This window comes from Podarcis pityusensis, assembly GCF_964106645.2.
Source record: "Podarcis pityusensis genome assembly, chromosome: 3".
In the NCBI taxonomy this organism is placed as follows: domain Eukaryota; kingdom Metazoa; phylum Chordata; class Lepidosauria; order Squamata; family Lacertidae; genus Podarcis; species Podarcis pityusensis.
In genome coordinates this window covers 49,905,690-49,918,385 of record NC_138026.1, presented here as the reverse complement: position 1 = coordinate 49,918,385, position 12,696 = coordinate 49,905,690, and the positions used below count along the sequence as shown (strand labels likewise).

The window sequence follows — 12,696 nt, the reverse complement described above, 5'->3', positions numbered from 1 at the left end:
TTTTAGGTACTGCCAACACCACTAAAATAAAAAACAGAAATGTCGGCAATGCTTAACACAAATTAATTAGAAAGAGAGAATGAGAGAGCAACAGAGGATCCACTGGAGTCAATGGAAATAATTCAAGTCACCTACAAAGGACTTTGGATCAAGCTTTTAATCACAGTTCTAATCCTGCTGTCAGCTGTAGCAAGTGATAAACGCTTCGCTAATGTTATCTAGGTAGGTAGCAAAATGCTAAATGAGATTTGTATTCCTGCTGCTTTCCTGCATAGGTTTTAAGATTCCTTTCAGCAATAATCCTTACAAAATCGTAACTGCAATTAGAATACTTTTGGCTCTTATTTTTATGGCACAGTATCCTTGCCTGTCTTTACAGACACCTGACTTGACAGAATGCAAGTACAACCAGCTGATAAAAACTGATTAAATAGGGTATATATTAACAAAAGTCTTGATAGTTCAGCAGAAGAGGTGCATGGGTAAGGGGGGGGGGAATGGGAAGACACTAGGATTTCTAAAATTAAGATGTCACCTGAGATATTGCGTAGAATCAGTTTCTCTGTATATTGCACTCCTTATACTCTTACCTTGTTCCTCTTGAAGTATGCTCTTCGACAAGCTGCAAAGCACTTCTCGCTGCAGAAACATTTCACTTCACTTCCCATACTCAGAGAATAACGCTTGATTCCCACTTTCTGGCACCAGGCACACATTATTTGTACATTTGACACATCGTCTTCTGCAACGAAAAGACAAGAAGAGTAAAATGAGCATCCTGTCAAACATCCATACGCTACACCTCAAACATCTATTTCAGTCATCTTTCTTGTATCTACTTCTCTGTAAGCAATCAAATATTTGCACGTTTCTGTTTGCCTGCCTGTTTGCTAAAGCAGCTGGTGACAGGCTGCCTCATTCTTCAACTGTCTAGAAACAATTATCAATTTTATAGATTATCCAATGCACTGCCATTTTCAGGGTTTTTAGCATTTTAAAGAAAACGTTGAACTTTAATTCATTAAACTCAGTAACTGACACGAAAGAATATTATAACATTCCCATTATTTATAACTCTAGAGAGCTGAATCAACATCATCTGCTCATGAAACTCAGGAGCTCTGACTAATGTGAGTAGGTTAACACATGGAAGAACAAGACAACAGGAGTTGGCAGTGTTTTGTCCCCAATGGCCACAGGCATGCCAGTACGTGTAAATACAACTGGGTATGGACATGAGCCTGGACACTGGGCATTGGGAAGATGAGGCCTCTCTCTCTCTCTCTCTCTCTCTCTCTCACACACACACACACACACACAAAAAAAATTTATTTTCCGCTTCCCACAGCCATTCTCATCACAACTACATTATCTACAGCCAACCAAACAGCTACTTAATAGGCTTGGGAGCCCACAAATTACATGCGAAGTCCAGTGGTGGAAGGAAGTGACTTAGAGCAGGCAGTATGGAATACCTACTAGAGCTGTATGTATCCCACAGGCCACAGGTTATCCACATGTACTCTAAAACATGGCATTTGATCCTGTTTGGTCCTGTGTATGTAGAAATAAATAGAAATTTCTCAAGCATGAACAATACTTGTGTGAGCCTGTTCTTATGATTGCTTATTTGTAATTAAGTCCTATTGTGTTCAATTAGATTGATCCTCAAATATCTGCATAGTATTGTTGCCTTAATATAACTGCTATATACTGGTGCCATATGCTGAATTCACATTAAAATGTATGTATATATGCATATATGCATTATTTAATTGAATTATACTTCACCATGCTCTGCTTCCTACAAATTTAAGGATCATGCAGCATGGTTCTCATGGAGTTCCAATCTGCATGGACTGCATTTTCATGCACATGCATTCTTTATGATCACACTTCTCTGTTCCCATCTCCTAAGCATCCTAGCTTCAGAATCGTTCAAATCTTTCCAGACAGCCAGTTTTCTGTCACAGTTTCCTGCAAAGTTTCTGACCTAGTGAATTCGAAAGGATGATAAAACACATAATCTCTGTGCATAAAACACAAACTCTCATGGCTTTAAAGATGAAGAGCCTGATTAAATCTAAAAGCTCATTGTCAACATCGTGCAACTTTTATTGACAAATATAAATCACAACACAAATTGGGAGTGGGGAAAATGTTATTAAACTGGCAATATTTATTCTGTTGACATTAATCAAATGTGGCACATAGTTTTGAGTTATGGTAGCTGGGGAAAGGAGCCAAATGCCTTTAGTACAAATTAGTTAGCCAATAATTCTGCAGAATTATGACAGTGCTGCTACACAACAAATCCTTTGCAGTGGGAATGGGATGGTTTTATGACAGATTCTCTGAACCTTGAATTGTTCATAGTGCATGGACTACAAACTGGTTTAGTAATTAGTCTTTGGGGCATCTTTATAGCAATCAAACAGAGTACCAACGTTGTAATCACTGTGGCAAACTGAGTTTGAAAACACAAGCTTGGGTTCCTAATGCTGCTTTCTTTGATACTGACCTGCTGAACTTCTTTTCTGAAAGTGGTTCAACATCAACTTACTTCTGAGCATATATATATATATATATATATATATATATGTACTGTGAAGTTACTCTGCATATATGACATAAACACTGAACTTGTCATTCAAGGGCACATCCAGAGAGCTCAAATTTTAGGGATCCATTGTGCTATTTCAACAAATATAGATCTTATGGTTCAGAGACCTGGCTTCAGTCTACACTGGTTGACAAGGATTAAAACAATGCTACTTTACTCTGTGCTCTCCAGAAGGTAGTTCCTAGATGATGCTGTAGCACTAACTGCCCAATGGAGAGGCACCCTGCTTCCTTGAAATGAAAGCACTACCTGAGTTTCCCCTGCATTTACTGATCCCAACCTTCCAACCAAACCAGCAAAACTATGCACTGCACGGGATCTCTGCCTGAGCCTGATGCTGGCCCTGGATTTCAATTGCCATTGTGCTCCTTTCTGCCTGCCTACTTCTTACCTGTCCTTTTAGTCCTGGTCCCATTGCCCAGTCTGAATTGCTCTTTGTGGATCTGAGCCTGTGCCAAGGTTCTACCTGTACCTGATTGTAGCTTTCACTCAATACAGGCTTGATCCCAATGATGTTCTGTGGGACCCTCTCCCTTGAACCTTCACCCCAAGTCCTGCCTAGCTGGCCTCAGATCTGAAAACTACAATGTGATGGCATGGGTTTTGCCTCTCACATTATGATTTAAATACATGGGGTTGGATCCATACCCGAGAGGAGTGGAACTCCACTTTTTGAATGCATCTGCAGGGGGAAGCGGGGAGGAGATAATTTATGCCAATTTCTTGTTCCCTTGCAGCCTTCTATAGCTTCTGACAAAATAAAATCTGGGGGACTCTCTGGAACAATCTGGGAGATGGTGCTGGTGGTTACAGAAGCAAGGGCAAATTTGGCAAAAATTACTTCCCCTTTCCACCAGTGGAGACTCCACTGACTCTTGATCTAGTGTATTCCCTTCGCCCACAAATACAGGAAAGAATACACGTGTCTAGTTCTGATTTAAAAAACAGTGTAAATAAAGGAATGCAACATGTATTGGAAAGCAAGCTATTCCTATGGATCATTAAGATCAACACTGCAATTGGGATGGAGGGAATAACAATGACAAAATTAATTTAATGAAAAAATACCAAAACACTAAGTACTTACTGTGTAGTATATATATATTAATGGCTGTGCTGCACTTTCCCCAACCAATTCCAGCCCAGATAGTCCCACACAGAAAGTCAGAAGCAACATGGACTCTGATATAGCACAGACTTTGATGGCTGCATCAGATTTGGTGGGACTCGGGTGGTGCTAGGGATTGGTAGGTCAGTGGTTTGAATCCCCACGACGGGGTGAGCTCCCGTTGCTCGGTCCCTGCTCCTGCCAACCTAGCAGTTCGAAATCACGTCAAAGTGGAAGTAGATAAATAGGTACCACTCCGGCAGGAAGGTAAACGGCATTTCCGTGTGCTGCTTTGGTTCACCAGAAGCAGCTTAGTCATGCTGCCCAAATGATCCGGAAGCTGTACACCGGCTCCCTCAGCCAATAAAGCGAGATGAGCACTGCAACCCCAGAGTCGGTCACGACTGGACCTAACGGTCAGGGGTCCCTTTACCTTTACCTTTAAAGAACTGCACTACAGCTCTTCTCCTGGAACAGAACAGCAACTCCTAACAAGAAGCTACTGCAAATTTTCCACCAGTTTGGAAGGCTGCTGTACATCCTATGAGTCATTTGGCAATTAGAGTCATTAGAAAGTTTGTCATGGCTAGAGGAAATAGTAGTATGTCTGGATTGCATTCATATTGTTCAGGTACTAAATATACAAAAACTGTAAGTGGTCCTTGTGAAATATCCACTATTTCAGACAAGGAGAATGGAATGCAGAAGTTATGATCCTGCAGACCAGCTATAATTTACATTCACATTTTGACCTGTTTCACCTTATGGAATCCATCAGATATGAGAAGCATACACAAAACACAAGCATTTTTCAAGATCTGGCTTCTAGCTAAAACACATGCATTTGTTTTGTACTGAGAAAAGCAGGGTGACAGATATCCTTTGTCAGATAACAGGATAACAGGGATGGGTTCAAGTGATGTCAGTCACTCAGACAAAGTACAGCCAACAGGATCAAAGTTCATTTTTTCTTTTCTTTACTGTGTTTCCACAATCTGCAACATTGTAGATATAGAATTCCATATATCTATAGTAAATTGACTCCCAGAAGGTGAATCCATCATTGATATATACAACAATGTCCTATATAATCGGAAGGTAACTTGCAGATGTTAGTAACCATGACTCACTATATCACAGCTGAATTTATCTGAGGTAGTATCAGAAACACCCTCTCCACAACTCCAGCCAGCTATCGCAAACACCTTTGCAGCATCCTTTCCATAGCAGTGCCTCACTGTATCAGCAGCAGCACCAGCCCATTTGGTACTGGTCAGCTGTATGAATCATGCCTTCTCTTGTGGCAGTCCCTGTCGCCCTCCCTCCTCCCAGTAACAAACAGAATCAACTCCCTTACCAGCATATACAAAAGATGGAAACTTCCCCACTCCCATTTAAATGTTGTGCCATTCCTTGTGCCATTTTCATATTTTCTATTATGCCTTGATGAAAAGCAAAAAGAATGCTACAGTGGTCAGTAGCTGAGAGCAAGCTACGAGGTTCCCTTGGCTTGCAGCACAGTGAAGCACTTGTATAAATTGTTCCATATAGGTGGAGCAGGGCAGGAAGAACAGCTGTTGTTAGGCAGAGTAAAAGACACTAGCAAGAGCCACTGAGACCAGAGCATGGATGGCTTTGCTTTGCTTTACAGCCGTTTTATATTGGCAGCTCATTGACTTTTTAAGTGCCTCCTGTCTCTTAACCATAGCTAAGAAGTTTGGGCATCATGCTAAGCTACGGTTAATATAAACCAGCTACGATTCTTGATCAATGAGCTCCCATTAACTATAGTTAGTAAACCATAGTTAAGCTGTGTGCCTGCATTTGAACAATCAATTTTAGCTATGGTTAACTTAATAATGATTTATAACTAATGGGGCAGTGTGCTGTGTGAACAGGGCCATAAGTAAAATAGCACCATCCACACACAGGAGAGTAGTATCAGCTGGTTCAGTGGAACCCTTAGGTATGAAGAAATACAGAAAAATAACCTATGGGGATTTTTTAAACACCAGAACAAACCAACAGAATGCTGAGTGTCTGCTGAGCGGTAGGAGGGAATAAAAGGCACAGGGATGGAACAGAGTATCATGGGAAATGGCAGCAGTACGGGCTGAACACAAACACTCCATACTGCAATATTTTGTTGCAGACCCCCACTTGGTGGTTTCCTCCCCCTTCCTAAACAACAATATACAATAAAAAATATTAATTGGTACTAACATTTATAATAACAAGTCTGGAATCTACACCAGAACTTAAGCAAACCTGAAGTTGTTTTGCCATTGCTACAAAGAAGTCAAGCTTTCCATGTAGCATTTCCTTAAAAGTAACCAAATGCTCTGGGTGGGATTCAATGCCATGGTCTTCCAGTCATTCCATCAGGTCAGGGTAGAAGAGAGGCAGTTTTTTCCTGAATTTTTGCTACTCCAGCCTCAGGCTGGCACTGCAGAGAGGCTCGGATCAGACCTGTCTCCAGCTGCTTGGCTGACTTAGGATGCAGTGGATACTTAAGCTGTCTCCACCCTGACCTGATTCCACCCCATTTTAGGGCATTACACTAGCAGCAGCAATAGCCTATTCGCAGCCACTACATCATCAACAAGTTCAGCAGAGGCTTCCAGAATCTCTGTTGTATCCTAACCCCCTCCAGCATCATGGTGAAGATTGCTCTGCCCATCTCCTAAAATATCAATCTGCATGCTTTTATAGATCTAGTGAAGAAAAACATTCTTTACTGCTGGTATCTGTTGTGTACCTGGAATATGGAGCAACAAACTGGAAGGAGTGTGACTTTTTCAGATCATGTGTCAGTCACCCCAAAATCTTTATGTTAATACCCCCAATATGAGCTACTTGCTATTAAAGTAAAATCCTGCTAACTAGCTACCTCTTTTTCCTCAATGCTATAAAAAACATATTTAGACCACCATGTGTTATAATGCAAACACAGTTTGGAAAACAGAAACAAAACAATATCTGCACTTGTTTATCTCAATAAACATCTTAACTGTTGTAATTAGAGGAGGTGATATTATCAACACATTTATTATCCTTGCTGTCTAAGGACCAGAATGACTGTCTCTGCCATTCATATAGCTAACAGATATTCAAGGAGTTCCAGCTTGTGTTTTCTACTCCAGGGTTATGTCATTAGAGGTGGAAGCAGTACTTCCCTTAACTGTTGTACAAACAGCACTTATACGTGTCTCCTTATGGTTTTCCAGCCTGTGTATGTTTCATAATGAACAATGCAATAAACATGGAGCGTTCACAGTGTTAAATCATGCTCCCAGTGGGAACAGTTTGAATAACAAGGTAAAATTATCACATTATAATAACTAAATATGCATCAGGCAAAAGCATGCTTCAATTAATCACCAAAAGTTTGCAGTGTCATTTTAAGTCTTAATTAAGAAGAACGTTTCGTTGCTCTTCCCCCTCCCTCTTTCAGTCTGAAGTGAATGAATAAAGCCAGTGAAAATCTAGTATAACTAAACTGTTCTCATATCCTCTCCCCACCCCCACCCTGGCTTTATTTTCCAAGAAGATTATCAGCAATGTGAAAGCTTTAGGCCTATGTTATTTAGAGACAAGAAACTTTCAAATTCAAGAGCTTATCTCTGTTTGTTTGCTTTTAAAGAAACTGTTAAGAGCTCACAGGAATGAAGAATTTGGGTTTTTTGTCTCCCTCTTTTAAAATCAGATATTGTTTTTGCCTTGTCAATTTTCAAGGTAGTAAATATTACAAGAAACATATTGACAGGTTTTGTAACGTTGCCTATTTCTGAGGTGTCTAGTATTTCCTATTATATATTTGCCTTAAGGCTGTTTTCATGTGGTAGTTTGGCTAGCCACCAACAGACAGCTCTGCACACTACAGCATGATGGGAGCCATCTCATCACAGCAGCAGATGAGAGAGGAAGCAGCAGTGGGCAGCCCAGGCAAGCCATGGAGGAACAGTCACAACAGGCCAGAACATCTTCTCAGCTGCTATCCCACTCTGCTGCCACCACTGCAGGCCACCTCACTGATGCTTTCTCAGCCTCAGCAGCATACGGCAATGAGGAGGGGGCAAGGGGTGGCGAACAGTTCCTCTTATCCCTCCTTAACTCCCCATCACCAAATGTATTTCTCTCCCTGGGCTCACTTCAGGTGTTGGAGACAAGACTGAAGGAAAAATGGCACCAGGAACTATTGCAGGGAGGTAAACTGCCAGTCCAGGAGGGGTGGGATTTAGTACCTCCTGCCTATGCACCCATAAAAGTCAGAACAATTTCTGTATGACAGAGGAAGAACCACATCTTCTGCCATTGCATCTGTAGTTTGGACCCAGATCTCCTAGATTTAAATCTAGTTCTTCGTATTTATTTATTAGTTAGATTATTTATATAAACCAAAGGTCTCAGGGTAGGTCGCAACAAGTTAAATAAAAAGCAACGTCAATATAATAAAATCATCAAAGCTCAGCAAAAGAAACTGTATGTGAGACAGCCTTCAGCTTTTGTCTCACTGCTCTTTCAAATTCAGTGGCTGCGTAAAATGTCTTGAACTGGCATCTAAAGACAAACAGTGTGGGTGCTAGTCAAATTTCAAGGGGCAGTTTGTTCCAAAGCCCTTTGGTACTGCCATGGCTCTCCTACGCAAATCTCAACTTCTATGCAAGAATATACAGAGAAAGACATCCAAGTATTGCACATTAATTCCCACCCGCCTCATTCCTATCTTTCTGCTTTTTATATTTCCCCTTTTTTACCAGTATGCCAACCTGAATTTCACCTATATTGCTGACAAGATTGGTACATTGTATGATTCCTAATTTCTTTCACAAAGCATTAACAATGTTCTTTACTACATGTTGAGTCTATATTAGGTCTATTTCTCCTATATTAGGTATATAGAGTCTATATTAGGTCTATATTAGGTCAACAGAGTGCAACAAAACTCCCAACAACTTAAACAGATACACATTTGAGCCTGCTGTTATATAAATTCAGCAATTACTGGAATGTATACAACAGTAAATAATAACATAGCAATTAAACACCCGACTGTAGCCATAACAGTTACTTTTGCAGTTTATGAAAAACAGCACCCAATACAAATGAATCATGCCTCATATAAACCTCGAGAAATGCCACATGGGAGAGAATTGCTCCAGATAAGAATGTCACGAAAATATAAAACATTTCAGCACAGTCTCTCTGGGGCATATATATTTGATCATATCAAGACTTTCAGAGGCAATAGACAGGATTTCAATCTGAACTGAAACACAGTTTTCCCTAGATGAGTTCATCAACATGACAGGCACATGATATTAATATCACTACTACGGTTGTTTAGTTACACGCTTGATATTAATCCTGATAATCTTCCTTTATATTACTTAAATACTTTCAGACATTCTTTAATGCACTCTACCGCTGAAACACCCAACTGAGTTACTCACTTAAAAATTTACTGTATGAATGTATAATTCATTTGATTAAAAGAAATCTCATGGAATTTGCAGGACATTATAATCTCACACGTAACCTCAGGGAAGTTAATAAATACGGATGTGGTTGCTATTGCTCAGATCTGAAGAGGTATCCCAAGCAAAGCCTTCATACAACCTGTCTGCCATATTAGGCTGCAATTGAGGCTAGCCACACAACCGTTAATTATGTGCATCAACTTTCAGCGTAAGTTGTTGGGGTTTGTTCCAAACCTGATGGAGAGGTGACTAGAGGAGCTGCAGCTTGTAGGACTTAGGTGTAACATTACTCAAAAAGGCACAGGATTCTTCTACGTGTCTGGAACTATTGTTCCTAGATGAGGACCACCTAGCCAAAATTAATCACTTTTATGCAGCATGGATTTCAATGAGAGAATTAAGCTTGTGCCGTGATCTCTGTAATTGAAATCTATGACACCTAAAACTGCACAGCTTTCACAAATCATTCCTGTCGGACCATAGGAACACTATTCTATTCTATTCTATTCTATTCTATTCTATTCTATTCTATTATACTAAACAGATCATTGATCCATCTAGCTCAATATTGTCTACACTGTCTGGCAGTAGTTCTCCAGAGTTTCAGACTGGGATATTTCAGAGTCCTAAGTGGCAATATGATGGATTGGATTTGGGACCACTTATTTATTTTAAAATATTTACAAACTGCTTTATACTTAAAAACTGCAAAGTGGTGTGCAAGTATAAATCGTAAACCCAAAACAAAACATAGGTTTGTGCAACTTTTCTGTGCTGTGGCTAAAATAATGATGCTAATGATTCAGCGTAATTTTACTCCTCCTCTGGTCAAATCATGATGTCAACATCCCCTACCCCTGAGCTGGAGCAGGACACCATCAAAGCCCCATGTCTCACTGTTAAGCAGAGCTTCATTTACCCCTTAAAAAATATATATATACTGCTTTACCTGGGAGAGGAGGGGCCTCCAGAGCTCTTTATAACTCTGCAGGAGGTATTATGGACAGCTTCACCTTTGCCCATTGAAGGGCATCATTTTGCAACACAAACAAGTACAAGGAAAAGTAGCTCACTGGGGTGAAGCTGCCAGTGTTTTAAAAAATGTACAAGCAAGAATACACACCACTCAGAAACATCTTAATTATTTTAAGATAAGACAGAGCAAGAGATTAACCCCCTGTTCTCCCCTTGAAAATATGAAACTAATAGGGATTTTGAAGTTTTAGTTGGCATAATATAAAGGTATTACCCTAATATGGATTATGGAGGAAAGTGAATCCCCACAAAAGCCCCTGGACTCCGGAGGGGCTCCTGTGCCAGCCAATTTTATCTGCTTCTGGGGGGGGGGCTTATACCCATTTTTTAAGATTCCCCATAAGAGTATATGAGGAACACCAAGCTTTGTTTTATACTGAGTGGCTTGGAACCTGAATTACAGATCAAAATGAACAGAGCAACTCAGAAATAGCTTCAGATTTTCTAAAAGCACAGATACAAGATGAATCTTGGGGCCCTTGCATATCCCTAACAAACACACCTTCACACCTTGACAGGCTGGGGTGAACAAAGACATTTATAGAAAATGCTGGCTGCTAAAATATACTATATATCCCACTGTGTTGAAATCATTACCCGTCTAAATTAGTTTCACGTAAGTCCCATTGAAATCAGTGGGATAATTCACTCATTATTTAGACTGCAATCCTAAGCATATCTACTCATAGGTAAGTCATAAGTGATGCTATTCCCAGATAAGTGGGTTAGGATTGCAGCCCTAGTTCCCATGGGAATCAATGGGATCTAAGTGCAACTAATTTAGTTTGGCTCTAATCCAATGACTTTTTAAAAGCACTTAGCGAGAGAAACCGTTAAGGGTTTCCATGTTTCTGCAATTCTTAATCAATCATTTATAATTGTAAATAGAATATTTTATAAGGAAGCAGTATCTAACAAGAACAGAACTTCTGCCCGAGGTCATTACAAATTAAGTAATTTACCTGCTGGTGGCTTTATGAAAGGTGGTGGAATTAATGGTACAATAATGGGTACATTCCCATGTTCCTTCAATCCTGCTGGTGAGTCTGAGAGTCCATTTCCTGTGGTAAGCCCCGGATAGCCTGCGTTTATGTTGTAGGATGAAATAACACTGTCTTCAGGTAATTTTGTTTTTGGCAAAGAATTTTCTGTTTAAAAAAAAAACAGAATACATATAAACATATAACATATAAAAACTGCTATACTTACTTGGGGACCAACTAACCCATGAGGCTTGTGGTGTGAAGAATGTATCCTGCAACCATTTGCAAACTAATACATAGTGATTACAGTGGTACCTCAGGTTACAGACGCTTCAGGTTACAGACTCCGCTAACCCAGAAATAGTGCTTCAGGTTAAGAACTTTGCTTCAGGATGAGAACAGAAATTGTACGGCGGCAGTGCAGCAGCAGCGGCAGGCCCCACTAGCTAAAGTGGTACCTCAAGTTAAGAACAGTTTCAGGTTAAGAACGGACCTTCAGAACAAATTAAGTTCTTAACCTGAGGTACCACTGTATTCTTAGATACTGAGGCATGTGAGGGCCTAATTCCTCCCTGCCCTTCATAAGCTGGAGGTGGCCAATATGATGCCTTCCAAGTGTTGTTGAACTCTAACTCCCATCAGCCCCAGCCATCATGGCCAGTTATCAGGGATGATAGGAGTTGTGGTCCAGCAACATCTAAACAGCACCACATTGGCTACCCCTGAAACATGTCATCTCGTTAGAATATGACGTTTTATTTGTACTTCTGTTGTATCATGTGGCATTTGCAACCACTAATGAATCAGGCAGGATATATATATGCCCTTTATTAAACAAGCCTACTTTGAACTTTTTGTCCCTCCTGCTAGGTCTCTGTGGTGTTTGCAAAGTCACTTCTGGCAGCTGTCCTCTCAATCTGTGCCACTGGGCTACTCTTCCTGTCTACTTCCCCAACTCTCCTATATAGTAGGGTTCTGAATATATCCTTTTACAACTTTAATAAAAGAGAGCTATTTTTAAAGTGAATATGCATAGTTTTAAAACCCTCATCTAACTCCTTGAATTCAATTATAATCTTTTAGGTGGTGGTCTCTGTATCTGTCAGCCTACCAGAGTCTTAAATTGGTTATAATACATAGTTAGTTATACTTCCCTGTTGATAGCTGATATATTTTGCATCTCAAGGAGCATGGGATGAGATGATCTGTCTCCCATTCTCTTGGGCGGAGGGAGGGGAAGAGAATCTGGGCCCTCTCCAACTTGAACAAGAACTTCTGCTTCCCGAAACTGCCTCCTTTCATTCTGTCCTGCTGGTTCTGAGTCTGCTACGGCTCAATGGTTTCAACACAAATGTCTTTTCAAGACTTGGAACCTCTGGGTCACCACATCAGTATGCTCTTCTGAATTAGGACCTCAGCTTTCCTGTCACTCCTTTGGCTTTATCCAGACATGCTCATCCATGTGTA

At 40.4% G+C, this 12,696-nt stretch overlaps 1 protein-coding gene across 4 annotated transcripts in view; it reads right to left on the bottom strand.

Annotated features, from left to right (window-relative positions):
* SOBP (sine oculis binding protein homolog) overlaps positions 1-12,696 on the bottom strand; it is a 135,931-nt gene that overhangs the window by 100,386 nt on the left and 22,849 nt on the right. For 3 of the 4 annotated variants that reach the window (XM_080999940.1, XM_080999938.1, XM_080999941.1), the window contains exons 3-4: positions 11,209-11,394; positions 591-742 (exon numbers count right to left, since the gene is read on the bottom strand). In XM_080999940.1, the coding sequence (XP_080856066.1) occupies positions 591-742; positions 11,209-11,394 (338 nt within the window). The remainder of the gene's footprint in view (positions 1-590; positions 743-11,208; positions 11,395-12,696) is intronic. The other variant, XM_080999939.1, reaches the window with a different exon arrangement.